The sequence below is a fragment of the Temnothorax americanus genome, unplaced genomic scaffold (genome assembly GCF_048541705.1).
Source record: "Temnothorax americanus isolate GAGA-0224 unplaced genomic scaffold, ASM4854170v1 Scaffold3, whole genome shotgun sequence".
Classification (NCBI taxonomy): Eukaryota; Metazoa; Arthropoda; class Insecta; order Hymenoptera; family Formicidae; genus Temnothorax; species Temnothorax americanus.
In genome coordinates, this window is record NW_027509442.1 from 6,963,363 (window position 1) to 6,978,944 (window position 15,582).

The 15,582-nt window shown below is 34.2% G+C and overlaps 2 protein-coding genes across 3 annotated transcripts; both read left to right on the forward strand.

Annotated features, from left to right (window-relative positions):
• The first annotated feature begins 4,764 nt into the window (after positions 1-4,764).
• Positions 4,765-10,034, forward strand: Poli (DNA polymerase iota). Of its 2 annotated transcripts, none has more exons than XM_077411359.1 (3): positions 4,765-4,874; positions 4,967-5,186; positions 5,368-10,034. In XM_077411359.1, the coding sequence occupies exon 3, from the start codon at positions 5,460-5,462 to the stop codon at positions 7,191-7,193; it is 1,734 nt and encodes a 577-aa protein (XP_077267485.1). In that variant the 5' UTR covers positions 4,765-4,874; positions 4,967-5,186; positions 5,368-5,459; the 3' UTR covers positions 7,194-10,034. The 2 variants fall into 2 exon arrangements, with proteins under 2 accessions (XP_077267485.1, XP_077267484.1); XM_077411358.1 differs by having other exon boundaries at positions 4,769-4,889.
• A 134-nt stretch (positions 10,035-10,168) lies between these two features.
• LOC143900271 (chymotrypsin-2-like) lies at positions 10,169-14,190 on the forward strand. The gene is made up of 5 exons (XM_077411415.1): positions 10,169-11,862; positions 12,206-12,365; positions 12,680-12,929; positions 13,163-13,300; positions 13,893-14,190. Exons 1-5 carry the CDS (start codon positions 11,811-11,813, stop codon positions 14,046-14,048), a joined length of 756 nt encoding a protein of 251 aa, XP_077267541.1. The 5' UTR covers positions 10,169-11,810; the 3' UTR covers positions 14,049-14,190.
• Positions 14,191-15,582: the final 1,392 nt, after the last annotated feature.

Sequence of the window (15,582 nt, forward strand, 5' to 3'; positions counted from 1 at the left end):
ATTTATGTATAACTATGTAAAAATTATGTATAATTATATATTATATATTATTATATTATTATATATATATTATTATATTATATATTATATATTATATATTATGTATAATTATATTTATACATGTAATATATACAAATTTTTTTCGTTTTATTTCTTTAATTTCGCAAAGTTATTAAATATTATATCAATAATAAGAATATCAAAAAGAATAAAAGTATTTTATCATACCTATTGATTTTGTTATATATTGACTAGTTTAAATTATAAAATTTACTATAATTTTTTGTGCAGAGCTCTTGAATTTCCGGGGCTTTCAGCTATAGAGAATGTCCCTTATAACTGCTACAGTCTTGGAAAAATATATTCTTCCCTGAAGTCCGGAAGAGAGAATTTATACGAATTATCAGACAAAAGAATTGTTGCCTGCAGAGTAATTGTTCCCCGTTTGGGCTACAAAATGTGAAATATGTTTGTGTGAATATAATCAGTTACGAATTGATAAGTTTTACGAACTGTATACGTGATGTAAGGAAATTAGGACTCCCCCGATATTGAGGATTTAATTTCGGGTCGTTAAATTTGATTTTATCGAGAGATTTCATCATATAACTTATACTTATTATAGATAAAAAGAGATAATTTGAATGTGGGAATAAAATGGATTAGTTACGATGTCAAGGCAACTCTTGATTAGATAGCGACTGTGAAAAAATATTTTATCATTAATCTTTTCGCGGTATGAAAATACTATAGCATGAGAGGATTCGCAGTTTAATTGGTGCGCCGAGATGTTCGCTAGGGCTAAGAAGACAATAACTGCAGAAACATTAGAATTGTGCGTTGACTGTAGTTATAATTCAACATACATAGTGTTATATTATTCTTACCGAAAGGGTTTTTACAGCTTTTTAAATTAAATGCTTATGGGTAACTTTAAATTTTAAATACCGAATTATTGATTTTTTATTCTTGTTCTGATAAGCGAGAAAAGAGAAGCGTTGCGCAGAGTTTTTCTTTCAAAAAACGCTGCGTTTTTTATAACTTAAACTACAAAAATAAAATTATTACCACCATAAACAACTAAAAGCGGAACTTTTTATCGAACGTATGAATACCTGTGGTGCCAAGTCCGTTGAATTTGATGTTATCTTTCATTATCGAGACCTTGAAATTTTGAGAGTGACGATATCTCAATTGACCGGTATTATCAAAGTACGTATGTATGTATCATGATATTATCGAAATATCCGCATTGATACAATGCGCGATATCGAAGAAATTAAAAAAACTAATTGCCTATAATTGAATAGTTAAGGAAATAAAATGGCTTCTCTATTTTGAAACTGTCGTTATCGCGCTGCGTGATGTTCGACAAGATCATATTCTATTACATTCGATTCTACATTGCAAGAAATGTTTGCCGCAATTGTCATTATATCATTGCAATTATTATTACAATACCATTAGTTATTTAAGTTTTGCTCCTTAAATCTATGTTCTAACATTTGAAACAACCCTGACAGGATTTCGAACCGCGTTGATAACTCGTCACAAATTGGCCTCTTATTCTTTTAAGTATTTTGAGAATTACAGCTTTTTGCGTGCAATTGAAAGATTTTTGACAGGCCGAATGACAGTTAGATGACAGGATCTCGAATTTATAACGATAATTTGGCTCTAGCGTACAAAATTTATACAGAAAAAATCTCTGTATTTTTAGTTTATTTCTCTTCTTTCGTCAAAGCTATGTTTCTCTAGAGCTGAAGATTTTATTCATATGTCTAAAATAATAATGTAACACACACGGGACTGTGATTAACGTAATCCCATAAACGTAAAAAATCGTATTTCGACGCTGTATGATACCGTAGATCCTGCAAGTGGTATCAACAATTCCTGGACACGATAAACAAGGATAATAGATAAATATTGATATTTTCGGTCATTATTATTTATTCTGTATTATACACATACCAACTATTACTATATTTACTTAAAATAATAAATGATAGTGTTTGTTGGTATATAGATCACAATAAATTGCCATCACTTATAAATATGAAAATTTTGCTTACGCATAAATACACATACACGAAATATATTATCAAATTGTATTCATTACGTCCGAGACGTGACAATTATATTATCAACGTACTTTTTCGAGCTGTTTTGTATTTCTTAATATAAAGCTTAATATAAGCTAAGGGGCACGAAACACGAGTTAAGAGCTCTTCGTTTCTTCCGTTTCTTATCCATAAATCGCTGCTGACGTGCAAATTTTTCATATCTCGCAATCGGTATTTGACTAGTCTTAGCGAAGTCCAAGTTCTATCAAATATCTGATACTAATCAATCAAGGACACGACCGCGTTCTCTGATCAAATACAACAGGTCAAGTTACACGTGCGACAAGACAGATCGCATTGCAAGGGTGTTCCGTATATCTGGTATAAGTATGAGAAGAATGTAATTCTATAAATAAAAAATAAAATTTATTTGTGTGAGGATTCGTCTGAAAAAAAGTGACGTGAAAAATTCCGAGATTGATAATACGTTCATAATTTTTTAAGTTTGAATGATTATAACGTGCCATATAACAACACGTCAAACTCGTTTTAATAACATAACAGCTATCAACACGTATAACTAACACATATCATGTTTTATTTAATGAGACAGTTTAAAATAATCTAAGTTACCGACGAAATTATAATGGACATTAAAATAATTATTTTTACATATTCAAATTATAAAGTGCCGAGTGTAAAAGGTTTTTCTTTTATAAAAATATATAAAATATCAGTCTGTATATAGGACAAATAATAAGAAGAATTAAAAAAATAATCTTTATATTGTTTTTTAACGAAAAGTGAAATTTGAGAAAATGAAAATAATTGCTTATATGTCTATGATGCAAAGTTATTAAAAAATTTTTTTACCATTAACTATGTTACTTTTATTGTATAGAAGAAATAATGGAGAAATATTTCTCCATATATATATTTTCTAAATTTTATTTAATATAGATAATAGTTTAACTATTCACACATTCACACTGACATCAAGTCTACTCCAAATTCTTAATTATATAAATAAATCGTTTCTTCTTATTTTCATTTTTTTTCGCTGAATAAAACGGAGAAGAAATAAAAAAGGATACCAAATGGAATTCCATTTATCGCATAGACGTCACGGTTCTCCATCAATACGTTTTGATCAATTAATCGTTATCGTTAAGAAGAGCTATAGATGGAAATAAAGAGGCTCTTCTCGTTTGATGAACTTGCATCTGAACTGATTTCACAATCAGTTTATCGTATAAATAGACATAATATTTTATAATTATACTTAATAAGTTCTGGTATTCAAAAGCATACATGAAATAAAAAAGTATATATTCTCATATATTACAAAAAAATATTAAAATACACAATTATTTGTCGATGATTTCGTATTTTTTAATATTTTTACTATTTACTACAAAATAATCAATTTATATAAGAACCATTATACGACTACAACAATAAAATAATGGTGATTAACGTTAATCTCGGAAGCAATATTATTTAAGTAATTGTGTGATGTTTAAATAATGTTATATTAATAAAATTTTAGTCTCCTATATAAATTCGTATTTTTGTGTCCTTATATATTCTTTTTAAGTTCAATATATCTTCCATATATATATTATAAATCCATTCGAGATGGATCATATTGTGAGTCACGTAATTTGTTATATATCTCTGATATATGACTAACCAAGATATCGAAAAAATCTCTTGATAACGATAAGAAAGAAATATTTGTAACATAGAAGAAAACTTTTAAAGTTTCTACTCCAAAATTTATCTCTACATCACAAGTATTTATCAAACAACATGTATTTTTTTTACGTGAAATTGTTTAGAAGAGATCGAGATAATTATAAACGCGTGATTTTCGAGTGATTTTAAAATGTCCTTCATTGCGCAACATCTTGACATCGTAAATATATTGACACCTAAAGTTACATTTTTTTATCATTATCGACATGCTCGTGCACTCGACACATGCACATATCGCGTTTAAATATATATTATAATTATGACTATATGTGTTGTATTAGCGTCATAATGTTATCCTAATATAAATAACAAATTAAGAATTTATAATAAATAAAGCTTTTGAAATTAAATTATTCAACAAACTTGAATTCTCAGAAATTGACAAGAATTGAGATTAACATGCTCAAGCAGACACAAATCATGAGAACGTCAAAATGACTAAAAATGATTCTAAAATGATTATTAAAAGTTGACGTAAAAAAACGCTATAATTCAACGTTTTGATCATCAGTGCGCCTTTCAATTATGATTAGAATTCACGCAGTATTATTTTTAAATTCTTTTCTCAAAAAGTTATGTTACAGCGCGTCATATACAATATTGCTAATTATGAATATTGTAATTGCAATATAGTTGTCTCACCTAATTAATCGACACATTTGAAAAATTTGTCGTCCAGCAAATGAAATAGTATTCTTAAATCGCATCGTGTACCATTGGCTTTATATCCAACGAAAAGATGCAGTTCCTAGAGATAAAATTATTCTGTACATTCCCTAGAAAGCTTGCTTTTCTATTGGATATAGCGCCGCCATAACGTTCAACGTCGAATGCAGCATAAATTCTCGACGAAAATAATGAATACGAAGTTTCACGATTCTTCACGAGAGGTCTTTGTAGTGCCTGTTGTCGGTTTTCATAACGAGATAAACGCGACCATCTTGTATCTCGATTACTCAACAAGATCCGCGTAGATCCTGGGAATTTCTCGTATACATCATCTGTATCTATGACAATTTAAAAACATGGCTACCATGTGTAAATGAATTGGTTGGTTCGCACGCTGTAAACAAGTTTCTATCTTCAATTTGTCATGAAAGCTCTGTTTCGCGTTAACGATCGCACGAATTACCAATCGACAGAAACGTGCCTCGTACCCTGAGGCTGCGACCTGCGTCGACGGTCCATCGAGAGCGCCAACCAACTTTCGGGAGTGAAAGCCTCCACGCGAACTGACAGTAGCGCAGATTCTGTTTTCCACGAGCGACCGATATCTGTTGCCTTCGTTGCCATCACCTGGAAGCATATTCGTCTAGCTGCGAAACCGAAGTGCATTGCAAATTCATGTGGAAACCTCCGAAAGTAATAGCATTATTAGTTTCTTAGTCGTGACGTTCCAAAATCACTCATTAACTATACATATATACTTATTAACTATACATATATATATATATATATATATATATATATATATATATATATATATATATATATATATATATATATATATATATATATATATATATGTCTATTTCTATTGCAGATGCAATTAAGGAGATTCTGAGAAGTGGAACGTGAGAATTTTGCGCGCAGTCTTTATTATTACGAGAGAGCACCATCCTATAATAGATATCCATGGATACCGCAGGTTATGATACCATTATGCGCCATCCAAAAACCATCATCCATCTGGATGTCGATTGCTTCTACGCTCAGGTGGAAATGATTAATCGTCCTGAATTGGAAGGACGGCCATTAGGTGTGCAGCAAGGGAGTATGGTGGTCACTAGCAACTACTTGGCGAGAGAATATGGAATAAAAAAATGGATACCGGTGCAAGAAGCCCTGCGTCTGTGTCCGGAGCTGGCCTTGGTAAATGGAGAAGACTTAACGAACTATCGTCACTACTCGACCAAAATATTTGAACTTCTGCACCAATTTACCCCATTAGTGGAAAGACTGGGCCTTGACGATAATTTTCTTGATGTGACGTCGATAGTGGAAAAACATCTCAAGTCTCAGGGTGACACGGAACTCGATATGAGCAGCTCGAGTACAGAATTTGAAGATTTGAAAGAAGTCACCAAGATATTCGGTCCCTCGGAGGAGGAATGTCCATGTGGTTGTCATACGCGCTTGATGATTGGCTCGAAAATAGCGGCCGAAATAAGGAGCCGCATCTATGAGGAACTGCATCTTACTTGCAGCGCTGGAATAGCGCACAATAAACTTCTGGCCAAATTAGCAGGATCGTTGAACAAGCCAAATCAACAGACATTGGTCTTTCCGTGCGGCGGTCCGATGTTACTCTCCGCGTTAGGTTCTGTGTCCAAGATACCTGGCGTTGGACAAAAGACCACAGAATTATTGTTATCGAACAATATAAAAACGATTGACGACGTGCGCAGAATACCTTTAGAAAATCTGGAACTAAAAATTGGCGTTGATCTGGCGAGAAGACTGAAGGACAATGCGGAAGGAATCGATGAGACAGCGGTAAAACCATCTGGAAAGAAACAATCCATAGGTCTGGAAGACGGATTTAAGAGTGTGTCGCTGGTGGCCGAGGTAGAGTCGCGATTAGGTGCGTTATTGAGAAGATTAACGGAATTGGCAATGGAGGATGGTAGAATTCCCATTGCCATGAGAATAACAGTGAGGAAGCACGACTTGAACAAGCCCACTTCGGGTAAGAGAGAGACTAGGCAATGCGCGTTGCCAAAACATCTCTTACCGTCCACGAAAAACGGTGTGTATGATCACCATAAAATGTCGATACTCGCCATGAAGCTGTTCCATCGAATAGTCGACGTCTCCAAGCCATTTCACTTGACACTTCTGGGAGTTGCGTTCACGAAGTTCGAGGAGAGATCGTATGGCAGGAGTAGCATCGCACCCTTCTTGTGCAAGCAAGTCGCCGTCCATTCCGTTCTAGACATCAGCTCTGAAGAAGGTATATCTGAAGCAAATCAAGGATCGCCGATGAGTATCAATCAAGACAGTAACGACAGCTCGGATCAATCAGCGACGGGCTTGATGACCACCGCTTCGTCGAGTTTTTCGTGCTCACCAATCTCGAAATTGTGCATGGCAAGTCAGAATACAGAGGACGACTTGCAGAACGAGGTAGAACCGCTACCGAAGAAAACCAAGCTGGAAGTGTGGCTGAGAGGTCCTCGAGAATCGCCGAGTAACGAAATGGCTGGTCTGAGACTAAGCCCTTCATCGCCAATGCAAATGTCACCCACGGTGGACTCTACGGTTTTCAAGACTCTGTCCATTGAGAGGAGAGAGGTCACTCGTTCCTGGCCCACGACCAGCAAACCGAAACCAAACAATATACTTAAATATTTCATAGCCAATAAGTGACGGAGCTCTGTGACCTAGTATTGAATGTCGCGTTTACATGTGCACTTCGATCGGCAACATTAAATGGCAGCACCATATGATATTATGCAGGATATGATTCTTCACTCTTAATATTTTGGATGCCTTTTAAAGTACAAAATGTGATGTATTGTCAGGCTCATTTTTTTTTCTAAACTAAAATAAATTGAAAAGACTTGCGGTGTCCACATATACATTTACGGGGTATGCACATCTAAAGCTTTGTTTCATTAAAAGCAGAAGAGATACTACACTATTAATAAATGTGAATTTGAATCTGGATATACCGTGCAAAATAGACACTTGCAATACTTTTTTTGAACTAGCATGATGTGCAAAACAAAGCTTGAGTAATCAATACTTATGACACTTCTTTTTTTCTGTATGATGCTCTAAATTGATGCCTTAAAGCTTCGACGTGTAACTAAGAATGATCCTGCATAAATTTCTCTTTTGTGCCTTTATATCGTATGTGTTTCAATATTTCAAGCAAAGTGCATTTGCAGATTTTAGGCGATGGAAGATCTATATACATATATAGACACATGTGTGTATGTATGCGTATGTGTTTGCGATTGCGTGTGCGATTGCGTATGCGTATGCGTGTACCGTGTGTATGTATATCTGTGTTCAATTGCATTTAATATATTGTCCTAGTTTTATATAATAAGATGAGAGATCATAGCTTTATATTGATCCATTATAGTCGATGTTATTTTTTACATTAAATTCATTTTCGACAGCAACAATGAAAAAATAATATAATGATATTTTCAATTACAATTATTTCCCAACGTTATTTTATCAATAATATGCTTCTAAAAAAGAGTTATGTATTCAGTTAGAAATAATAATTTAGTTCTATTATAATTAATAAACGAAAATTTTTTTAGAAAGAACAATTGTCTTGAAGATTTTGGTTTTTGCAAGTTACAATATTTGTCATTGATGCTGTCACTTTTACTATAATGCAATATGAGCTATATTCATTTACCGTAACGTATATGATTTTTAGATGGACACAATACGTGTGTTAAAACCAGCCTGTTTTTAATTGAACAAAATTACAAAAGGAATATATTTATTTAGCTTATACGATAAATTCACACACGGTTGCAGAAGCATTTTAAACAAGTTAGGAGCGTATTAAACAGGTATACGCCTGTACGTAAGTGAGGTAAGGTGCTGGCATTCGATGTTGTAATTCTTGACGGATAAGTAATTATATAATTTAACGTCCTGAGAAGAAAATTCTATTTTTAGTACTGTTAAATCAAGGATCGAAAGCGGTATAATTTCGCTGAATTTAATTTTCCTTGCTACAGACATACGAAAAAGAATCTTACGTTAGTTATCACATTTTCATTGTTATAAATAAAAGGTAAAGATCTTCGTGTATCCGTAGCATCGATCTATTATAAATTCACAGGTGAATTATTGCTTTCGATCTCTGCTTGTGTAATATATCATATCGGGCGATTATTGCGCGAAAGAGAGATACTCGGTTATTCCCGCCAGGACTAGCCACTAGCGTGGAGATTCTCTTATTGAGAAATATAGTATATAAATATATATGTAATTATTCGAAAGACATATACTAGACAATCATAAAGTTTTAATGCCACTTCTCATTACGGCACATGGTGATATATGTATGTATGTATGTATGTATACGCGCATATACACGTGCACGCGCGCGCACACAGCATTAAATGTATTAATATATGTCGGATATAATATTTCGTGATATATATATGTATATACACACATACATACGTGCATATACGTACATACATATACATATATACAGGATGTTTTAGGACAGGTCAGTAAAACTTCAGGGTCCTATTGGAAATTGAATTTGGAACAAAAAAGTTATATAAAACCTATAAAACATAGGTTCGAAAACGCTTCCTTAAAAAATTTATTTGAAAAAAAAGGGATAGTATAAAGTACAAAGGTTACATTAATGAGACCATTCAGAAGGAAAACAATTTTATTAAAAAAGTAAAAAAAAATGATTTTTTTAAGCAAATTATCAAATATGTTGAAAATGATGTCCCTGTTTATTAGTGCATTTTTGGCATCCATGCAATATACTGCATCGTGCTATAATTTTTTAACGAAGCATTTCCGGCCCTACGTATTTTTAGGAACTTTTTTATTTCAAATTCCTGGACCTGGACCTGGAACATCCTGTATATATGAATGTTTCTGTATATGTACGTGTATGCATACGTATATCACGAAAACGCACCATCCATTGCTGACTGCGTGACACGGGACATCCATACGAGAGTTACGATTTTACTTTTTACAGATACTTAAAGGACGTTCGTCGCATACGTACAAGAGAGTCCACAGGTGATAAATTGAATCGATGTAGCTTTTGTATTTGCGAAACACAGAAATATTCATTAAGATTGCTTACGTTGTTTAAGACGAAAAGAGAAAGGAAGGAGATAGAAGAAGCGATATAGCACCCAGCCCGCGGTAAAGGCTCTCTACCGAGCTTTTATATTTTTATTTATTTTTATCATTATACAACATATAAGCAAAACGGTGTTGTCTTTATTTTTAATTTCTGGTTGTGAGTACCTATATTTGCATATTTTATACGGACTTCGTTTAGACGGGAATACGCGGCGTTGCGAAACGACCGCACGCGGGTCAACGTCGAGGTCGAGATCAAACGCAGAACTTCGCGCCTGGAATAACAATACCGCGTCGGATATCTTTGACTCTTTGACAATGCGCGCGCAACGCCGCAATTTACAGTACTTCCGATTTATTTCAATAAAAGAAAAAAAATCTGAAATGCAACATTGCTACGTCCCGTTGATTCCACAATCCATCCTCGACATATTTCCTTGTATGATTATATTAATTTAGTATTCATAGTCATTTCTCTCACGGAAGAAGGATGCAACAACCTTCTCTCGGTTAAATAACTGCAATAAATATAATGAATACAGTAGTTAGGGGGAGATAAATAAATCTGTTGTATATCTAATACATATATGTACAATTAAAATTCATGTTTATTTTAACCGTGAAAACGCATATAAGTTTAAAATTAAACAATTATAAAATCGCTCGAACGTCATTCATGCGGATAAAAGAGATGTCCTAAAATTTTCAATTAATTTTCTATATTTTATTTTCTTCTATTATTTTTTATTTTATTTCCATCTCACAATTTTTTATAAGGAAATGCGTCATAACGCGAAGATATCGAAGAAGCGCGCGCGCGTTATCGAGTCACCAGACTCGGCAAATGTATCAAAGAGATACAAAGCACAAGTGGGAGGTCGAAGTGAATTTTACGAAGCGCATATCTTGGCGTACAGTATATCGTTCACCGTGAAATTGAATAACCGACGACGTAATTATATGAAATATAAAATTATCGCAAGATATAACGCGCGTTCCACCTACCATAAATTCGAACGAAACAAATTCTCCAAAAAAAATAACACTAACGAATTTGCCATATAATGCCTATTTCTTTTTTATCTTTTACAATAAGAGTATGTACAATAAGTACTGCGAACGAGCGTGGCACAGCAGACAGCGCACTGATCTGCTGAACCAAAGATCTCGGGTTCGAATCCAGTCCTGGTAGAACCAAAATAAATAAATTATATCGCTTGTCTCTCCTCCTCGACGGAATGCGGCAGCCCGTCAGGAGTATCTCTTGCCTCGAAATCCTCTCTACCCCCCTTGCCGTTCGGATTCGGCAATTTCGGCATTAAACTGTAGCTCCCGCGTGCTTGTGTACAACCTGTGTGCGCACCACAAGCACATGACTTTGGGGGAGGCCTAGGTCCGACTCGGGCTGTTGTACCATTGAAATGGGTGAAATGAATGAATTAAAAAAATAAATATTTCTCATTCGTAATTTCTTCTCCAGCTCTAGATGAGGAAACCGTAGACGATACATTATTTTAACCTATGTAAATATATCGCCTACGGTTCTCTCTGGAGCTGGAGAAGAAATTACGAATGAGAAATATTTTGTTTTAGATTACGTTTTTTTGATATATCTGAAACTGATAGAACAAACAGAGCATATAGGTAATGAAAAAAATATTTGTTAAAGCAAAATGATTTTATAGTTTTTATTACAAATAATTTTGAATGTATAAATCGTAATAATAATAATATGTAAATATGTGCGAAGAGAATTTATGCAAATGCTTTTACTTTAATGCTTTTATTCTAATCGTATATAGATTATTGACCATCTTCATCGCGCCTAAGTAGCCCGAATCGCGCTTGAATTGTGATTTAAATATTTCAGCAGTACTTATTTACGCTTCTTTTTACAGTAACGATAGCAACTATTTCCGGCCATAAATTTCCGTAGCTACCGGCATATCACCTTGCCCTATCACATTGCGTGCGTGAGATACATCCGGAGAGCATGTATTTTCTTTTTTGTCTGACCTAAATTTAAATGTTTCCTTAATTGACATCGTTTACCGAGTATATAAGAGCCGGTGGTGGACGAGCGCCAAGATTGGCATTAAACTATTACCAAACATTGTGGAAAAACTTTGTAAAGCTCTTGCTGATTAATATCATCGTTTATTAAAAATGTTGTCGATACTCTGCATCTTAAGTATTGTCGCGGTACATGGACTGTCAGGTAAGAACATCAAGACTCCTCTTTCCTCATTTTACAATTTTTTTACACACGCTAGCACGCATATTCAATAAATATATGGATTGATAAAATTTAAGCTTTTTAATTTATTGCGTTTGTGTGTGTGATATAATTTATGTATATTAGAATAATCTTTTAGTCGATTTACTAAATTAAACAATAATAATAAAAAGATCAAAAGCGTCCGAAAAGTCCGATGCTATAAACAATCTAATAATGCTAAAAATAATTCTGAAAATAATTCTACATATTGTATACCCAAGTAAACATAATAAAATATTGCGGAATTCTTTTATATATGAAAGGTGCTTTTATAATTGCATAGCCGAGTCAATCGAACAGATCCCGAAAATCGTGGGCGGCAATCCTGCTGATGATGGACAATATCCTTATCAAGCATCTCTTCGTTATCGCGGCCGCCATTTCTGTGGAGGTTCCGTGATAGGTAAAAGATGGATCCTTACAGCTTCTCATTGCTTATCCGGGTATGTGCCAGCGGCTGTTTAGAATAACATTATTCCATATAACATATCTATATATCTTAATAAACAACGTATTCCACAATTTTCTAATAAACCTATAATTAATTATATATATTTAAATTTGTTATATTGAAAACAATTTGTAATTCATTTTGACTATAATGTCGTATTTTCTTGAAACGAATAAAAAACGTATTAATTTCAAAACGTTTGTTTATTATAAGTCTAACATTACAGTAAGAGTTTGAGATAAATAATCATTAGCCGTTTATAATTTCATATATGGTTGTTTATATATTTATTATCTTTTATTTAAGCTTCAATGACACGGCCATTGCTGTTGTATTGGGCACAAACACTCTGGACAAAGGTGGCGATAAGTATTCCTCGATCAAGAAGTGGGTACATCCCTATTATAATTCGGCCTTCATCAGAAATGACATCGGATTAATTAAGCTGGACAAGGATATCGTTTTTGGAGACAAAGTGAAACCGATTGCTCTGCCCACCAAACGCTTCGAAAAATCCGATTATCCGGCGACGTTGTCCGGCTGGGGCACTACCAGTGTAAGCACAAAAAACTTGACAATCTTCATACGTTCGGGAAATGTAAAGATTTGACCGTTGCGTATTTATAAATTGACACGTATAGTATTACATATATGCATGCAAATAATAGTAAGACCATTTGTCAGTTTTGCACGAATTCGAGACACCCTGTATTCCTTGTTAATTAATTGTCGGATTTAAGTGACCATTTCAGTAATTTAAATAATCATTTTGCGTGGGTAACATTGCAGTATCCGGGGGAGGCGCCGAACGAATTGCAACACATCCAGCTTACGGTCATCAATCAAAAGCAATGCTTAAGCACCAGCTTTCGTAACACCAACAATAATATCTGCACACTCAATAAACGAGGCGAGGGTGCCTGTCACGTAAGTACATTCCAGTCTGTTTGAGTATCCAGGAATGACATGACATCGACAATACATACTTAGCATTTATTTATTTTAGCATCGATAGCATTTAGCAATTAAGATTAAAATCCCAAAGGTATTAAATGCTCAATCGAAAACTTATCTTCGAACTATTTTAGATCCGAATATTTCTAAACTTGTAATAATAATCGCATTACGAAAATATGCAAAACTAAAAAAGAATCGGTAGAAACAATAATCGCGTTCGGCAGATCAAGCCGCTCAGTAGCAGTCGAACGTGCGTGGCTCTTACTTTTAGAACCAACCACGCAACGCAGATTGTTGATAAGACGAGACTCAACAGTTGTGTCGGCTGAACGCGCCCTATTGTATCATTACATTTTTCTTTGAAAAAAAAAAAAAAATACTTTGGATATATTGATTACATAAATTTATATCATTGATCACATAACAAATTTAACGTGCGTTGCACCCAATACATACGAGTTTGCGCAAATAATTATAGTTAACGTTCGTTGAGAAGGAGTTGTTAAAAAGGATTAGTAACATTTAGAACAGAGAATTTGTCACATTATTTATATGTGTGTAGGGTGACTCTGGCGGTCCTCTGGTAGCCGATGGTGAACAGATCGGTGTGGTGTCCTGGGGAATTCCTTGCGCTAAAGGACATCCGGATGTGTTCACGCGAGTCCACCCTTATATGGATTGGCTCAACAAGCTCACGCAAGAAGATAACTCCGTATAAGCATAAACGATCACGAGTCATTTGGCTCACAAATACTTCTTATAGCGATTATAAAATTTGCAGAACAATGATAAATACTTAGAAATTAATTCTCATTTTGGCAATAAGAAATTAATTAGAGTTAATGGCAATCTTATTTCAATCGCGAGTTCAAAAGGTTCGCTCCTGATGCAATGTTTACGATGTTTCTAAAGTAAAATTCATGTAATTCCGTTTGCATCGCACGTAATAAATAAATAAATAAATTTAAGTATATTTCTTCACGTCATTCAAGTTCCATCTAGCTTAGTTCCAATGAAAATAAAATTGCGAAATAATCAGGTGATGCGCAATGCGAATAATGAATATATAATACAAGTGAATAACAAATAGAATGTTTATTCTAAATAAGAATTAACTAAATATTCATTTAAATGATAAGTAACTCAACAGCAGAGGTGAGGTTTTCAAGCGTGAACGATTTAACTCCTCAGCTGCCCGTCGAGACTAAACAAACGTGTGTCGCACCGACTGTGTTTCGCCAAACCATTTCTTTTTCTTAACTTGAAACCGCCACGACTTCTCGACCGATAGTTGAAAATTCAACAATCGACAATCGAGGAGATTGGAATATAGCGTTATATGCGTTTTTCTCAACGATTAACTTATTAAATCTGCGCAATATTAATAATATGTTATGTCAAATTTAGTAATATTTTTTGGGTTGTGTTGGTGTATCTTATTAATTATAAGCAAAATGAAATGTAAAGAATTATAAAACTCGTAATAAAAACCCTACGACTCATTATCTATAAATTATTGCTGAATTATTTTCCTTTTTTATATTACGCGAACGCGATAATGACAAACGCATGAAAATGGGACACGCGTTCGTCACGCGTGTCTCACAAACGACAGTCTACACGGCCAGTAACGTGATCTAGATTAACCGAATATTACGCATATAATTGGCATTAGCATAATTTCAACAACGGTAGACGTTACGTCGCGTCAAGCAGAATGAACCTCTTAGCTGTGAACATCGCACACATACAGAGGCTCACAATACATTTTTATCGTACACATTGACAGCATTTAGCAAGATTAAAACACCAAAGAGTTTAAATGCTTAATTGGAAAACTTATTCCCGAAGTACTTTAGATCCACATTTCTAAAATTGTAATAATCTGTATCATATTATTTATTCATTATTTATAATTCATCCCCGTGAGATAAGAGCGATTTGGAAAGAAGACCGTTCATCGCCAAATGTTATTTAAATAAAAATTTATATAAAATACAAAAAAATTATTTTTTCTACAATAGTCATATCAAACGACTTCTTTCCCAATCGTTGCGTTGAAGTAGTCACGAAAGTGACTTCAAGCTCGTTCAGCGAAAAGTATCGTGAGAATCGTCTCCCGGCATCGCGCAAGTCACGCGCCGCTTCTCGCCGATTAACGATCGGTGAGTTTCAAGGAACCAGCGCGAAATCCCGACCGAAGATTTCGGTCAAGCTCCTAATGACCCAGTTCCAGCGGCGCATGCTCGAGC